The sequence below is a fragment of the Passer montanus genome, unplaced genomic scaffold (assembly GCF_014805655.1).
Source record: "Passer montanus isolate IOZ18808 unplaced genomic scaffold, ASM1480565v1 scaffold48, whole genome shotgun sequence".
Taxonomy (NCBI): domain Eukaryota; kingdom Metazoa; phylum Chordata; class Aves; order Passeriformes; family Passeridae; genus Passer; species Passer montanus.
In genome coordinates, this window is record NW_024369707.1 from 4,574,966 (window position 1) to 4,592,854 (window position 17,889).

The 17,889-nt window shown below is 42.5% G+C and overlaps 1 protein-coding gene across 5 annotated transcripts in view; it reads right to left on the reverse strand.

The window, feature by feature from the left end:
* NYAP2 (neuronal tyrosine-phosphorylated phosphoinositide-3-kinase adaptor 2) overlaps positions 1-17,889 on the reverse strand; it is a 133,712-nt gene that overhangs the window by 56,757 nt on the left and 59,066 nt on the right. For all 5 annotated transcript variants that reach the window (XM_039722354.1, XM_039722353.1, XM_039722352.1 and 2 more), the window contains one exon: positions 14,673-14,971. In XM_039722354.1, the coding sequence (XP_039578288.1) occupies positions 14,673-14,971 (299 nt within the window). The remainder of the gene's footprint in view (positions 1-14,672; positions 14,972-17,889) is intronic.

Genomic DNA, 17,889 nt, shown 5'->3' on the forward strand with positions numbered 1-17,889 from the left:
TAAAATATACACACAAAGATGCATCTTAGCAAGTGGTTATTGAAACATCATCAACAGTTTGAACATCGGAGAATGCATTCTCTCAAGAAAAAAATCTGGCTCTCAAAATAGCATTAGCCTCATGGACACAAGCCCCTTCCCTGCAGGTTACCTCCTCCTTTCCTAAAAGATGCTCTAAAAGAAGGGAAGCACATGGGAGGAATAAAAGAACCATCTGATTAATTCAAACAGGCAAAAGGTGGTTTCAGCACAATGGTTTCAAACAGCACCTATTTCTTCCCCCTCCTGAATTTATTAGCTCTTACTGGAAATTATTTGGGCATTTAAAGAGGACACAACTATACTGAAAATGAAAGGACTAAAAGTCAGTGTCATAAAATAATGCTGATGTGCTACTTGCATGTCTCAAGGCTATGATTAAGGGTACTTCCTCAAAAGTATTCAGGTCTCTTTATTTTGGCTACGACTTCTTTTGGCTTTTAAAATGATTGATTTCTGCTCTAATTGAAAGTGGTGGAGAGCTTGTGGCTCTGGGAGTGATAGTCCAGAATTAAACATCAGTACAAAAGAGAGGAGAATCAGGGCCTGCAGTTAAAGCCAGCTCTGCATTGCTCCAGCAGTACCACCCCTGCAGCTGACAGACACCATGGTTAAAGACATTCTGCTCTCAGGTCCAGCTCAGGGCCACAGAACTGAGCAGCCCCAGCACCAGACTCTGCACATGCCAAGGCTGCCACCCCTCCCTGGGGCTCACAAAAGCCAACCTAGGGCAGCAGTGCCTTGCTGCAGAGCCTGCTCCCAGCACAGCAGGGCTGCCAGTCCCTTGCTCTGCAGCAGCAAGACAAGGGCAGACCCAGAGGTGCCAGGATATGTCAAAACCTTTGTAGTGTCAGCATGGTACAGAGATTCCCTACCCAAACTGCCACATTACAGAGCAGACAGACTTCCAGGACTTCTATTTCAAAGCCCCCACTTTTCTGTACCTCCACCTGGCAAATTACCCTTTCCTAGAGTGCAAAGGGCTCCAAAAACTTATGAAAAATTACAAAGTGAATGTCTCCTCCTGAATGCCCAGCCTTGTGCTCTCCTATATTTTCAACTTCACATTCTTGTCTTTTAAAAGAATGAGTAATTGATGTCCCTGATTTTTCCAGATAACATTGAATAGACAAAAGAAAAAACGAAAGGGGTATTTGGGAAATAATTACAAATTATTTGCAATCAAGCTGTTCTGTGCTATTCACTGAGGTTAAAAGCTATTGTCAGATGGCATAGGTCTGGTAAGGCAGAAAAAGCAAGACTTACATAATTTAGGAAAGAATAGTCAATTTGAATCATCCTCCTTTTACAGGAAAACTGATGTGGTGAGTGCAAGTAGAGGCAAACGAAAATCTCACAGTAACTTCTTTTAGATGACTCTCTGAGTACCCTCTGATGGATATGCTCTGGGTACCCATCCAGAAAAATATCCTTCAACTGATATGACCAGACACAAAGGGCCAGATCTCTGGCAATGCATGGGTTTAAGTTATAGAAGTTCCAGAAGAGGCTCTGAGGACAGAGAGGTGGGAGGATTACTGGGGAAAGATCCTCACGCTGCCCACACATGCAATGAGTATTTTCGGAGTTCTGGTTCATTCTGAACTCTGCAATATGCAAAACAGGTTTTGCAACCAGTGTTACGGTGACAATAAAAATTTCTGTAACTCTACATAGTCTGGAGGAATTCTAGAGAAAGGCAATTGGTATGGAAATTTCTCTATCAGAAGCATCATTAGTGAAGAATGTGGAAACAGAACTACTGAATCATGCATGCAGACAAATTAATTTATGAAGTCTGTGTGCCTGTTTGTTGGTGTCTCTCATGCAGGAGCCTGTATAGAGCTGGAGTACTGAAGGGTTAAGCTTGTTCACAGCAGAGAACAGTAAAACAGCCACAGAGCAGAAACATCAGTAAAGCCCTTCTAGTTTATAGCACCATTTATGGAGTCTTGACTGTCATTGTGAAAATAAAACCTGAAGAGTTTGCTGGTTTATTGTGAATTAACTGCTATTGCTCTATTCTTATAGCTCCCCACAAACTGCACTTCACACAGAGAACAATGGGTGACACCAGCCTTCCCCACCCCCCAGATCAGCATTTTTGTTGTGGTACAATTCTCATGGAGCTGTCACCCTGCACTACTAGCTGCCTCTTCTCCCTCTCTGCAGCTACCCTGTATCCTTAATTATCTTACTCCTTAAGTATCAGATTCCCTGACCACCACAGAGAAGATGGTGATGCTCTGAGTTTCTACAGGCTGAGCCATGGGATGGCTTGAGTGCAGCAGCATCTCTGTTAGCCTGTAGAAAGAAAAGATCTCTCCTCTGTCCAGAAAGGGAAGCTTCTGCTGGTGTGTGGTGAGCTAAGTCCCATCAAGACATGCCTTAGTCACCTACATCACATGAGCTTGGTGTGTAGAGGGCACCACAACAGCAGTGACCCTTTGAGGGCTGAGTTGCTTTTTCCTGTTCCCTGCTGCCCAAAGGCACTGAAGGCCTCTGGCATTATCTGTGGATGCTCCTGGCAACAGGGGCAGACCCCAGGCTGAATGCAGCTCCTGGCTTCACAGGAACACTGCTATCCATGACTGGCTGTGACAGCTGAGGGCAACAATGTGGGAAATCATTTGCTGAACCTTCATGAACTTCTTGGAGAAGGTACAGCACACAGGCTCTCTGACCCAGTGCTCACAGAGACACTGAATGAAACAAATCTCTGCAAGACTTCCTGGCTCTGGGGATTCCTAAAACCAGGACATGCACCCAAATAGTGGACTCCAATGGAGAAATAGTAAAAAAGAAAATCAAGCTACATTTAGATAAATGCTAAATGAAACAGGAAGTTTAACTCACCTACTTTATTTATCTAGAAAAATAGTCTGTATTTGTTCACTTGATTTGTTTTTTGGTTCACAAACAACCAGACCAGAAGTCTAGCAATTACTACATGCAAAGACTTGAATAATTTATCCAGAGATATGAGACTCCTCATTTTTCAGATCCACAGCAATGCCTATCTTCTATTTACAGCTAACATAAGTAGGTCAAATGCATTATTTGCTTATATAAGTAACAATCTGTTTGCCGAGCTTCTAAAATAATTGCAGCCCATTCAATCAAACTGGCAGGCCTACCAAAGTGGTATTGTGCAGAATACACCAAGGTGATATTGTGCAGAATATTGGGCTCCTGGGGACTCCAACATAAGATGAGCTGTGTCCAACTATTCCACAGGCACAGCATCCCCACAGAGGCTCCTGTACCAGTGACAAGGAACCAGCAGATTTCAGCAGCCCCCTCTCCCCCAGAGGTCCAGTGGGCTCTGTACAGCTCTTTCCTTGAGGCAGTTGTACAAAGCTTCACTGAGTGACACATCCAGCAGCTCCTTCTGCCACCTCTGAGCTCACATTTCAAAACAAAGCACAAGGTTGATGGCCAGGGTCAGATGAGTCACCACAGCAGGAGCAGCAGAAGGCAAATGAGCCACAATGAACAAGAGTTCAGTGAAGGGGGCACTCTTTTGCTTTACCAAAAGGCCACAAGGTGACCCTGCAGAAGCAGTTCCTGTAAGTTGTCACTGAACATTTTTGATAGCTGAAGTGGACAGAACACTGCCTGAGCAGCTCACAGGCAGCAGCAGTGCCTGGAAATGCAACAGCAACAGCACTATGGTCAGAGGCTGAGTGGTATGAAATACTCACTGTAATCAGCTTTAGGAAAAATGCTTCTTGGCTATTAATTTTACTTCCATCTCCATAGGGGTGACTCCTCTCTCCTCTACTCTAAATAAATTGTTGACAAAATTGCAGACAGGCCACATGTTATCAGCTGCCTCACACTCAGAGCTTCTCTGTGTGCCTGGCATCTATCATTCCATCCTGCATTTATTTGAAGATCGTGTAGTGAAACTAGTAGAGCCTGTAATAGTGTTGATCTACAAGGGTCAAGAAGCTGGGCTTAATCCCTATAAATTCACCTGGTATGACTGCAGTGGACAGTGCCATTTTGACAGAGTTTTGGGCAGTTCCAAACAAGCTTTAGAAGCATATCCTGCTTCAAATATAAGGCTTGACCTCATTGTTCCAGCTGAGAAGCAAGATGGAGGATGAAAAGGCAAAGATGGAGCAGAAAAAGGAAGGGGAAAGCAGAAGTTATTGCTATAACCTAGTGTTTACAGCCTGTTTCATTTTGTTGTTTATCAGAAATCAAGTTCTTTGCAGGAATTCATCCACACCACCGAGGCACAGTCTATGGCAGAGCACAGCTCAGAACAGCCTGAGCTCTGTGGGGGTTGTTACACACCATTTCCTGGGACTGTCTGTTCTGTAAACCCCTGGCATTCAGCATTTCAGAGTTGTACCATAAAGGCAGCTCAGATTTTGCCATCCTTATTCACACTCTGCAGCATCAGTGATACCCACAGGAGATTGGGAAAGGGAACTTGAGCAGTTCCTACACTGAGCAGCTGCTTGAAGTCTTGGTTTCCACAGTGACTGCCCTGAGCTCACAAATTAAACCCTGCCAGGTGCGTGGAATTTCACCTTAGCAAGGACAGTGTTTTTCACATATTCCCTTCTCCACTCAAAATCTTCTTTCTACAGTGCTGCTCACAGAAGCAGTGTCCCATCAGCTCAAGTTTTCAATGTGAGCACAAACATTCTCATCATAAGCTGATTGCAAATTACTTCACTCACTAAACAAAGCTTTTATCACTGTGTGTAACAAAGGAGGAATCTGTGACACTGAGGGACAAGTGAAAAGCTCAAGGTGGTTTGAGCCAGTGGCTATTCGTCCACTTGCACCCCTGGGAGACAATGCTTAGTATTATTTTACAGAAGTCTCCATTTGGCTTACTGACATGCTAGCATACATTTGCAAAACTGGGACCATATGGCAATAAGTCATTGCAGATATTTGGCCACATCACCAGTAAAAATTATTTCACCTTTAACAGAAAATAACAAATTCAGAATCATAGAACATTTTGAGTTTTCATGCCTTTGCTTGCAAACACTCATAATTAAGAAAATCAGTAGGCTAGACATATTATCAAGCTTTTGCATCCACACTAGTCCTATAGCTTCAAGTTTGTGCTTGGCACACTTTGGTATGTTTGCTTTTTTGGTTGTGGATTTTTTTTTTTCTTTTAATCAAAAGGTTGCTTACTATCCTAGTCACCAAAATTCAAATGTTAAGAGACTTCCATTGTAATAAACAAAATCCTAAGCCCATTGAAACTGGGCATTGAGATTGAACATTGAGACTTCTGGCAGCACCCCAGTGATTCCAAGGCAAGGTTTATATCCACTCCATCCTTTGGCATTCTACCCAGAGGAAATAGGAGAGAGCTCCCTTTGCAGTCATGCATGGAGGGGAGAATGCCAGCAATCTCCTTAATCCCACAAAACCCCGTTAGGGTCAACAACCCAAAGGCAATTCTGCTGTTTTTTTCCAGGCATGTTCATGCCCAGAGAGTCCTGTACTTGTAGTATTGGTTTTACCACTAAGCATAAGGGGAGCTATAATTCTTCAATCATTATATGCAGGAGGGCTGTGAATTTGAAGGAAGAGTATTCTTTATGAATATCTCAGAGAAATTATGGGAGCCGTGGTAAATATTATATCACTGTACTGGAAATGGATATTAAGCTCTTGCTGAAGTCAAGTACACCATGCTCCAGCTTTTTACTGCCCACTTCTAAGCCTTTCCCCACCCTGAACTAGCAGCCAGGTACAAACCACCTCATGCTTTGGGATTCGCACTTCTCGTTGGACATGCCAGCAGTTTAAAGTTACGGCCAATAAAATAGCACTAAAATTGTGTGTGCATTGTTTTATACTTTCCCCTCTGCATCTGTGAAAAACCCTGGCTGGTACCCTGTGGCCTCCGGGCAAGTTGATGGCAGTGCAGGGAGAGAGCTGTGCTCTGTGGAGCTGTCAGGGCCGTGCACGTTACCCCAGCACAGCAGTGCTCGCACACGGAAGGACAGACGGACAAGCAGGAAGTGCCAAACACAGTTGCAGCATGTCAGGCATGTGTTGCCTGATGTCATCCAGGATTAAGCCAAGTGGAAGGGAGGAAAGCAGCAAACCAGTGCACCAACCAAGGCTACTATACTCAGTCATTAGAAAGAAGCTACCACTGAAACAGAGGCTGGCCATGACAGGATCTCACCTGGAGCTAGACCTGAATCTCTTGGGATGTGATTCTGCAAGCATTCCTGTGCATTCCCAGGAAAGCCAATGCGAGTTCAGGGGGCACAAAATGTTTTAAGAACTCAGTCATGCTTTACTCCATTAGGATTTATCTCATTTGATTGTTAAAGTGAGAAGAGAATTAGGGCACCAGTTAAAAATAAGTAATACCAAGAGGTGGAAATTCAATGTACTTGCTGTAGAATAAACAGTGCAGCTGTTTTGTGGCTTTTGTCTTTAGTTCCAAATCAATTTTGCTAGACACATCTATTATCACAGACCAGATCTGAGAGTAAACAGGGGCTTTAGGATCTCAGTCTGATCCCTCAAGCCCTTATTCATTTGTCCACAATGCCTTTAACAGAAAAACATGCCAAAAACAATATGCAAAACAGAAGTGTAGTAGGAGTATTCTCAGATTGTTATTTTTGCAGTTTCAGAGGCATTTCATTTTACTTAACAATTTGTGATGTGCTGTCAAAACAAGGCAAGAGAATTAACCTGGATTTCTCCTCCCCTCTTCTCCTGGCCTTGACTTCAGAGCCATTCAGTGAAGCAAAATAATGCAAGAATCTAGTATTTCATAGTATTTCAGCTCATAATATTTCAGTAGTACAGTCCCCTGAGGTATAAACAAAACAAAAAATGAAATAAAGTCACCAATATGATGACTGACAGTGACCTGCTGACAATGAACAGGTTTATTGATATTATAACCTTGCAGTTACATAGAGTCTGTCTATTGAGGCTGCAAATTAACCATGCAGTGAACAAGACCACCCACACTTCAGCTTTCTTCAGAGACTCCCTCGTCAGTCTGGTCTTCCTGGCAGAGATTATTGCTTTGGACACCTCAAAGAGCACATGTGGAGTACTTCCAGGAGTGGGTTGGCTTTAAAAGCAGCCCAGTGACTTTCATATGATGTGAAACTCATGCTAATACTCTGTCCCAGGTAACTGCATGGATGAGTGGCTCACATTTCCTTGCCTTGTTGGCATGTCCAGGGGCTACAGTGACCTGTACAGTCAGAGGACAGCAGCCTGAGAAAGTCTCCCATACAGTATGTTATGCCTAACACTGCTCTTAGGTCTGAGATGGTCCAGCTAATTTCAGGGCAGAATGATCTGAATTCACCAGTTTGAACCTGGGCTTGTGACCAGGTTTATAAACCCTCCTGAGCCCTGGAGCACTGGGGCTCTGCACGAAGAGTGCAGAAAAGCCCACATGCTCACAGCAGGAGTCACAAATATTTAGCAGAGCTTGCTGGCTTCAGCTGAGGGCAGGCAGCTCCTCCTGGACTGGCTGCATTTGCAGTTAATCTGGTAAATCAGCAAAACACTCCCTGAACTCACATTATTAAGGCTTTTCCATTATCAAGAACATCACAGCTTCCATCACTCTTGAGAGCAGAGCAATATCTGTACTGCAGGGGAGCTGCACATTTAATTTTGAGCTTTTTTAACCCTGGTGCAGAGCCTCAGCAAATGAGCAACATCCTATTGTGAAAAGAGTGAGGAGGAATACATAAAGCAACTTTGTTAAATTAAGAAGAATTTAAAAAAAGTCACTAAGTACACAGGATAGACTAGCAGAAGAGAGCTTAAGTACCAACTGCCAAGTCCTGGGCACTGTGTGATTCCCTAGTGGGTAACAGAGCTTCGTGCCTTTTACCACTGCCTGGTCTATTTCCTGTTCATTGCTTGCAGCTTCCATTAACATTAATGAGCATGCATATGTGCCTTGAGGGTAAGAACATATTCCCTCTGTGGCTTCAAAACTTGTTTATAAATCCCTCCAAAAAAATCACATTGTGTTCATTGCTCTGCACAGAAAGCTATTATAACAGCTATAAGAACTGCTGTGTTCATTCCCTCCTTTCCCCTTGCCCTTGCTTATCTGAGGGATGGGGAAACAGACCTGGGAAGATGAAGGGCTGAAGAAGGTGATGCAGGGAAGTAAAGGACTCTGGAAGCTGCAATCTGAAAACTGACTTGCTGCAGGGAGGGGCGTACTGAAGTCTCAGCAAAAGCAGAGAAAACCAAATCCCAAAGCACTGAAAAACTACTCCCACCACCATCACCCAAAAAGGAAAGCCTTTGAAAGTCTCTAAGCTATTAAATACTAGAGAACAGACCAAAATCTTTGCCATGCTTGAATGCAGTTCAGTGGGAACAAGCTGCTGGGCAGAACCCCAACACAGTCAGGCCAGTGCTGCCCTCCACCCTTCTGATCCCTGGGGCAGCAGGGAGGCTGGGAGAGGAAGGACAGAGCAAAGGGAAAGACATGCCAGGGTTCCATTAGGAGCTGAATGGCTCCAACACTGCGGAAGGCACCATATCCATCCCCAAGCCACCTGGACATACAGGGCACACACTTCTCTGGAGTCAGGCATGGCAGGTGAAAGACAACTCCACCTCACTCTACTAACAACAAGGCCTGTGATTTCTGCCTTTTCTACCTTTGCCTTTCCCCTTCATCAGTGCCAGCCCTGCTCCCAACGTGCACAGATTCAAGTTAAGCTCTCTTGAGCCTCACAGGCTGCAAGGGATACAGTGCAGCATACAAACAATTATGGGTAAGACAGCACTGAGCTCAAGAATCAGATTAAGGTATGTGAAGGAAAAAAACCTTGTTCTACACATGGCTCAACAGTGGCTCACATTATACCTATACAGCTAATGTGAACCAAGCTGCAGCTTCCCACAGGGAAAAACTGTGCTCAAAACGCAGTGCAGGCTGTAGGACAGAGAAAATTAGCTGTAAAATATACAGTGCACAGTATGCAAGCACTGAGGCCTCTCAGCACAATGACCCACTGCAGCTCAGACAGCACCTGGCTGAGGAGCCCCTGCCTGGGGAGGATGCCCTGGAGCTGGAGCTCAGGAGCAGCACACCCTTGTGCTGCTCTGCCATGCTGCCCTTCCTGCTGCCAGCCCCAATCCTGGCACTGCAGCCACAGTGACAAGTGGCCCAGGCTGCGAGGGAGCTGATTGCAAGAGCCATGGCACAAGGCTGGTGCTCCCTGCACAGACTGCACTGCAGGATGCTGCTCTCCAGACCTGCCTGCCACTCCTCTGTCACGGGTGCAGCAGCACTGTTCCTCAGAGCCATGTCCCTAAAAGGCTGCACTGTGCTGTGTCAGCGCTGGGCTCCTGTGCCAGCAGCAGGCCAAGCACACAGCCCAGAGCAGGAGCCCCTTAAACTGCCCACAGGTCAACCCACCAGAACCATCTGCCAGTCCCTTTAGACTGGCTAGGTCACAATAGGGCTCATTAAAGAGATTTCTTCCTTTGGTAGGCATGGATGAAAAGATCTGGGAATAAGATCTGGCTATAAGGAAAGACGTGTCATGGTTACCACAGGGTACACTATTTCAAAGCTCAGGTTAAATACATTATTCACTTAGGTAGGAAATAAAAGGAAACCAGCTCTATGTAAAACCAGCAAAAGTGCTAAATCCCTTTAATCCAAACTCTGCTTAATGAAAGTAGCAAAAGTTCAAATTTACAATGAAGAGCCACCAGTCTAGCTGACAGAAAACTAGATTTATGAGAGAGACCAACTGGACTGCAAGCCAAGTTAATGTAATTGCTTTTCTCCTGAGAAAAAATTTCCTTACAAGCTGCCAACCTTTAGAAATTGCTGAGCTCACTGCAAGGGGCTTAGAAGGCAGCAGCAAGAAGGATATCTTCTTTCCCAAGACACTTGGAAGGAAAACACTAAACAAATTGAGTGGGTTCAAGAGGTGGTTCCCCTGCAAGTATTTTCTCACATGAGATGTAAATTTTCCTTTGGTTATGGTAGCAGCAGAATTACAACCATAAATAGCCTTGTGAAAATGCTATTTTGAGTTTTAACTGGTATCTGTGTGCACGTTTGTACGTACCTGCAAGTATATAGAACCTGCTTTCTCATTACATATGTGTATTACTCAGGCATTAGCTAAATTTTATAATTAAATTATGTATTTCCTGTGTGTTTCTTTATATAATGTAGTACTCCATATTACTAAGCAGGATTTTAACGAAAAATTAACTTTCAAAATGCAGTTTACTTATATATTTTCATTTTTATTTGCACTGTAACAAATCTGTAAAGCTTTCCTGTAGACATGCAGTGATCATATAAAAAAACACTGCTTCAGGCTGGTTACATCAGCCAATTATACTGTTTTATTACTTCCTTTTTCTGTGAGATTGGGCACTAAAAACAAATAAATTAATTATAGTCCTGCATTTTTGCAATAAAGAGCCTTTCAGGATCAAGATTAGATATGCCTTCTATGCTGAAATGTTATTTTAAATTACCCTTTTCAGTTCACTTGTCACTTTCAATGTGTGATGCATGGGGCACAGCTCCATTTGTTTGCTGTTCCTACCAGAGTTTGAAAACTCTGAAGAAAAGACAGCCCACATTTTTAAAAAACAGTTTCTAGAAATCTGTCACAGAGGAGAAATGCATTGGGAGGAAGGCGTTCAGTGGGTGCATATGAGAGGCAGCCAGAAGAGTAAAAAATGGAATATTAAAGCACAAGAAGGGACACAAAGTGAGGAAACACAGCAACAAAGGTAAAGTCAAGGAGAAGGATGCCTTCAGGCTGGAGAGGGCTCTTGCAGGCACAGCCAAGGTAAACTGGGATGAACAAAACAAACCCAAGTGCTGCTGCACAAGACAGGGCCAATATGTGCCACTGGAACTTCAGGGAAGAGTCTCACACTCCCACAAACAGGGAAGCCAGGCACTTACAGGAGAAGTGCACAGAACCAGTGGGGGTGTTACTGCTGCTATTTGTGCTTCAGGAGGAAAAGGTCCTTCCAGCTCATCACCAAATTTTTTCTGTCCCTTCGGCAGTAAAGTCAGACATATTCAAACAAATCTAATGTTATGGCAGATATTACAATGGGATATACTCAATATTTGATTTCACCATGATCAAAAAGAGTATCAAAGTTACAATCAGTTACTGCTGTTGTTTGTATAAACAGGACCACTATCAAAGAGCAAAAAGTAAACATGTTTAATAAAAACAAGTGATGAGGCTGTCCCTGGTTGTCTAGAAAATGCAGTAAATTCCTTTTCAAAGTAGCCACCAGGTCAGACAATAGACATTATAATCTGAATTATTCTGCACAGCCATAAAAAATTGTGCTGGGAACAATTTTGTGACAGTCCTTTGTAGAGATTCTGTGGTAGCTGATGGAAAAACAATAGGGTTTTTCACCATTATTTCCCATGGTTCCTGGAAAAGGCTGTAATCATTCAGCCTGCAAATGCCACAAGTACATGCTAATGTGTGAGACATGCACATACAAATATTTGGGTACAACATAGACAACAGTGACTGAAAGATAAACCTGCCTCTTCTTGGACCTGAGCTTTCAAAGACATCCAAAAGAAAACATGAGTATTGTATCCTATGGAATTTCTCACCTGAAATTGGGAAGAGGCAGACTTACAAAATCTTGATTTCAAAGTTTACTATTAGAATGAGAACTGCTACCTAGGTAAAAACATAACTAATGGCCCACAAAAAAACCAAAACTAATAGAATCAGAGCTTCACAGGATTCTCTGAACAAAATTTTAGATACTAGATTTGCTGGGAATTTATTTTAGAGCAACAATAATAATTTCATATTCAGTGACAAAGCTTGTCTAATATTTGTATCAAGCAACACTGCAGGTAATGAACTTTGGCTTCCATCTGTTCTGCTCATCTTTAGAGGGTCTCATCCATGTATGACCATAGTTTTTATATAAACATTCCTATATTAGCCAGATTACTGTGAAAATTCATCAAGAAAAGTTACCTTGGAGTGCACAGGTGATAACAAAGCCTCTCCTAGTGAGAGCAAAACATCTCAGAAATCCAGTCTGTTCATCTAAACTCCATATTGTACCACCCTTGAATATAACTGTGCTAAAAAATTGACTGCTCCCTTAAGAAAAGACAACCCAAATCAAAAAACCTACAATCTGATATTTCTATGTATTAAATTGTTTGGTGAAACCCAGTATACATAGAAGCAGGGCAGGCATTCTGAACACAAAAACAACAGTGTGATTGAAGGGTTCTGTCAATTGAAAACCTCCAGGAACTTCTTCATTTTAGCCTGAAAGTGCCCATTGCTGCTCTACTTGCAAAGCAGCAGAATGAGCATAATACATGTCATAAATTAAACATCAGAGAGATTCTTAATGTTCCATGAAGGCATTTATTCACACTGAAAAGTAACATTTAGGTATTATCTTTTATGCTGGTGATGGAGTATTACTCATTCATCAGTTCTTTCCAGAGATCTTGCTATGAATATTCAGCTCTTGATGACAATAATGAGAATCCAAGGTGCTCTGCAATACTTGGACTCTGGTATGGCACCATTGTCATACAGAGGAACCAGAGTGAACAAGGCTGCAGTACCACACGTGTCACTCAAAACTCGTGGGATGGGGTAGATCAAGCTCAGCCTGCACGGAGTGGAGGCGGAAAAGTGTCTTTGGAAACAGAAATGTCAACTGATTTCGAACTTTGAGATCTGTCAGAAGGGACATGACTGCATATTTCTTTCTTGGACTCAAATTTCAGATGGCAGAAGAAGATGAAGGAAAAGAAACAAAATTTTCAGAATCTTCCAGAATTAAAATAATGCTGAAGAAAACCTAGTTCTGTGAGGACAAAAGCTGCTTAAGGGGTCTGCCATGACTTCTGTGAGGCTGGCAAAATACTTGGATGTATTTCAATTACCATTGTTATTATTGCTACTTCAAGTCTGTCAAGTTCTCTTGCTTCTCAGCAAATGAGGAAAAGTGCTGGGATATGGATGTAAAACAGACTCCATTCCTAATCATCCTAGGGATGGTGCTGAGGTCAGCTATTCTGAACAGCACTGTGTACTGTGTGACTCAATTCACACTTGCAGGAATAGTCATTAAACAAATTAAAAAACATTAAACCCTTTCCTACTACCTTGTCTGCGAAACAAACTTAATCTAATCTTGGTGATTCTGGTTGGGCAGATTCAGGGACAAAGAGTGCTAAGAGACATATTAAAGAATTATAAAAATACTTTTAAATGTTGTATTTTTAAGGGCTCCTGTCTTTTGCCTCAGCATATATCAGACCAAGTCTGTGCCTCTTTTGATACTAAATTAAAATTTGAAAGACTTTCTGATAAGAGAATTTAAATCTCAAAGTGAAATGGTTTCTGTGTAGGCTTTGCTCCAGTAAAATTGTGGAAAACTGTTTTTGTTAAGGACAGTTACTTAATGCTTGCATATGTCACGTTGGTCTGTGTAGAGCTGATGTCATGGTCACTGAAGAAGACAGGATATGGAAGTAATGAAAAAGGTCATGTGCACAAGAACTACCAAGAGCATAAATAAATCCACAGCTTTGCTCAGCACTTGCGTTCAACTTCACAGTCACAGACATATGTGCCACCATGATTTACACATTCATTCACATCTTTGTTATCACTGACAACTTTTTTAATCAGATTTGCTTAAAGGGGGTCATAGCATGAACGTAGCTAACAAGAATTTCTGGCCGCAACACCAAGCAAAGGGATGCACTACGAGGACAACATGCTGCATCAAATGTCAAACTGATATGTAACACAGCAGTGGGAGACACCAGCACTGATCAAACCATTTGTCCTTATGGGTTCCTTCCTACAGTTCACACTGTGAAGCAGAGTCATCCTGATCTCTCTAGGAGAGAGTACAGCTGGTCCTACTGCTGCACAGAATGTACTTACAGCATGGAATAAAGGGAGGAGATCACCCCTACAGCGTTAGCTCATCTTTAGCAGTGCAGAGAAAGGAAGCAATATCTTTACTAAAACTATTTGTTAATTCTCTTCTGAATGCTGCTCTGGCTGAAATGCAACTGGGAGGAATGGGAAGAGAAAATGTAGACTCAGACACAAACAGAAGCTTTGGGCAATACATTATATTGTCCTAGCTAAATTTTTTACTGTTGGATGATATTTCCTTGCTGTAGAGTTTCAGGGCCATGTAGTATTCTTTTTATTAATTTCTGTTCTTCCCTCCTTTGTTGAGGAGAGCCCTTTCCAGAGCTGTGGTTTGCACCATGCTAATGATATGGTCAGTGGTTCTTGCCTGGTGGGCAGATAACATTGGCCTATGTTCTAACTGACAGCAATCTCTTTCCCCCTTCACTCTGAATAAATCCAACTCATTCTCCAGTATACATCCAGACCACATAAGTGGTGCAGTTCTATGACAAATGTCAAAGGCAAAACCATCCAGAGCAGTTGGATAGTTGGTCCAACATTCAGACATGGGCGGTCTAGGGTACCTGTGTTGGCACTGTTACACAGATAGGGAAACATACAGGTAATTCTTAAATGCAACAGGATAATCTTAAGACTAGTTCATCAACCCCCTTTTTCCCAAAGAATTGCAGTGTTTACCTTCAGTCCTGTCTGGTAGTTTCCCACTTTTGCTTGTTGTTCCAGTGTTGACTGTTTCAGACGAGGTGCTCAGTTTGGTGTTGGGGTCTCGCTTCGGTTTTGGAGGCGGCTGCTTTCGGGAGCTGCTGCTTTCATCATCAGTGCCTCCAACTGAATGAAGAGACTGGGATCTGACAGTGAAGCCACTGGAGCAGGGGTGTGGCAGTCTGTCCTGAGGAGCAGGCATTGTCATAAATCCCATGCGGAAATGTTTCCCCACGTAGCTGCCTTCATTTCCTCTTGCTACTTCTCCACCTATGCTGTAACAGAAAATACAAATGTAAGTAAAAGGTCCTCCTTTGCCTGAACCATATCTGGAACCAGGGTCTCAGTTCTGCCTGTTACAAGCAGATCATGTTTTTGAATTTGAAAACAAGCAATGCTCTTCTCTGAAAAGATGACTACTAGAAAAGTTTATTTTTCAACATAAGCTGCCAACAACTGAGACATAGATACACTGCTACACACTCAGAATTTTACCAAAAAAAAATCAAAAAAAGCTTTTGTCAGGTTTCATATTATTGTAACTAGAAATTTTCTACAGAAGAAATTTCAAACATTGAAAGTCAGAACTGAGTTTTCAGGAAAACAGGAGACTGTGAGTAAGCCAAAGAATAACGCTTTAGAATTACAACAGGATGTATTGATCCACACTCCGTGACACTCATCTTTGACTACAGATGCTCATGTAGCTTGGGAAACAAGGCTCATGGCATCTAATCAATCTTTTCCCTTGAGACTAAAGAATGGTAGAGAACAAATATTCTAAAAATTACTTAGCTATAGGAAACTCGACATCACATCAAATCCACATAAATCTGCAACACAAGCAGCTTCAGACTAGTAAATTACAAGTGTAGGAGATGAAAAGACCATGGACACCAGGTGGGGCACCAGGAAGAAAATAACTTCCAGCCTTTTAGAACTACAGGTAAAAAAGAAGGAAAGTTCAGTTGAAACAAGTGCTACCATATACTGCATTTTTCTGTGGGTGTAATGACTGAGAACTTGATATTATCCCCGTTCCACTCATGCTTATCAGTTCTGAAAAACAGCTCTTACTGGTGTTTATACTGCAAACCAACAGCACATTTCAATTCAGGCAAGTCAGTGACTACGCAAAGAAACTCAGCAGCACACACAGGTCAGTGTGGGCATGTTTGCAAGGAGGTTTGAAATGGTACCACTGTGGGCATGCAGAAATGTCAGCACAAGAACTGTGAAGCATCAGAAAGCTCTAATTAGCTCCTGTTTTCTGGGTAAGTGCTTCTCTGAAAGTTTCTTACTTGATGTTGCCTTGGTCTGGTGAAGTTTATTTGGTGCTGGAACACACTTCCTTTCTTAAAAGACAAGAACATTTCTCAAAAATGTGAAGAGTAAGGAAGGCCACCTCATTTTCACCCCGTGTTCACTGTAGGTAACACACAAGCTGCATCTAATTGTCCTAAAGATATCAGACTGGCAATGAGCTTTGTGCATGATAAAGCAGAACTTGTTTTTGGTTTAACAAAAACAAAACCAAAAACAAACAACAAACCACAACCAAAAAACCCCAACAAAAAACAAAGCCACCTTTGTTTGCTTATTACTCTCCCGGCATTTTTATTCCATTTCCTCTCCAAGTGGAGATGTCCAATTTCCAAACTGGTTAACAACAGAACAGCTCTAACTGGCCATGTGCCACTTTCCAGGGGCACTGACACCTACCCACATGTGTAAATGTGTGCACACATGCCTGCCACACATATGCACACACTGGTCCATGCTCACAGCCAAGTTGTTACTAAATCCTAATTGGCATCAATTCCAAAGGGATTTGCAGCTAGAAAGATCAAGAGGTAGAACTCATTAATTTGAATATTTCTAAAAAACCTGTAGTTAGTTTGAATGATTAACTATGCCTCTACTAATCTTTCATAAATTGTTCTGAAAATAATATAATCCTCTGACACTGGACTGCAGAAAGAGCCTGTCATATTATTTAAAGAAGATTACCATCCAAACATGATGAAGAATGCAGGTGGGGAGTCTGCTTCCTTTCTAAGTCTATTGGATAATCACATTTGGCAAAGAAAGTTTCAGTTTGCTGTGTCTCCACAGCAATTCTTAACAGTTTACATTATTTAATTACTGCATTTACTTCACTGCTGTATGAAGGTGTTTGAGCCATCCACTATAAGCCAGTTTCTTATGGCAAGCTGGATGGACTTGCACAAATCCCTCTGAGGTGATCTATTTCACCGTTTTCCTAAGAATATACAATACACAGCACTGCATTTATATGAAGCATGGGGGGTTTTTTTGCCAAACTGCTGCATCTTGTCTTCCAGAAATTAAAACTTACCAAATAAACTCCTGGTGTCTAAATGCACTGTATCATTAAATTAAATCAAATCCTTCTCCACCCCTTAATTTTTTAATTCTTTATTTAATTTCAACATAGATGAAACTCTCACCTACTTCCTACACTTTCTCCACAGCAAAGAGCCTATAGCCAGGTGAGAGAGAGGTTGTGGGTACAGATGGGAACAGAACTTGCTGCTGCTCAGCATCACAGCTGGAATAGATCTGGTCTTGCTTTCCTACATCCCCTGCTCAGCTATCAGGCAAAACCAGCAGGGCACCGTTTCCCTGCTTTCAGCCACACTTAAAGGAGTATCCATTTGTCTTTGAATGTAGGAGCCAACATTCTGCTGCTGGTTAAGCTCTGTAAACTACAAGCTGAAGAAGCCTAGCCTCCAATCTTTGGTCCTGGGCCCTGGTCATTGAGCAGCATCACAAAAGGCTTAGGCTTGTTCCCTTCCTTGTTCCCTTAGGCTTGTTCCCTACACAGGTAGCAATTCCCAGTATAGGGCAGTGGGTGTTTCCAGCTGGGTCTGGCCAGTTCACACCAGCACAGCACACAGTGGGATGCCAAGTTCACACCTCAGCAATGCAGACCAAAATCCCCTGTGTGTAAAGAGAAAGGAATAACTCCAGACTCACACCAAGAGCACAAACAAGATCAAAAGCAGGATGGCAGATTTCAAATGTGGCATCCCCGGCCCTCAGGTAGCAGCATCATGAAGGTCCATTTGGACTTGTGCAATGCACAGTCTTGCTGTTGTTACATCATGAACCCAGACAGAATGAAAGGATTTTATTTATATACTCCTCCTGCTCACAGCCACAGGAGTTG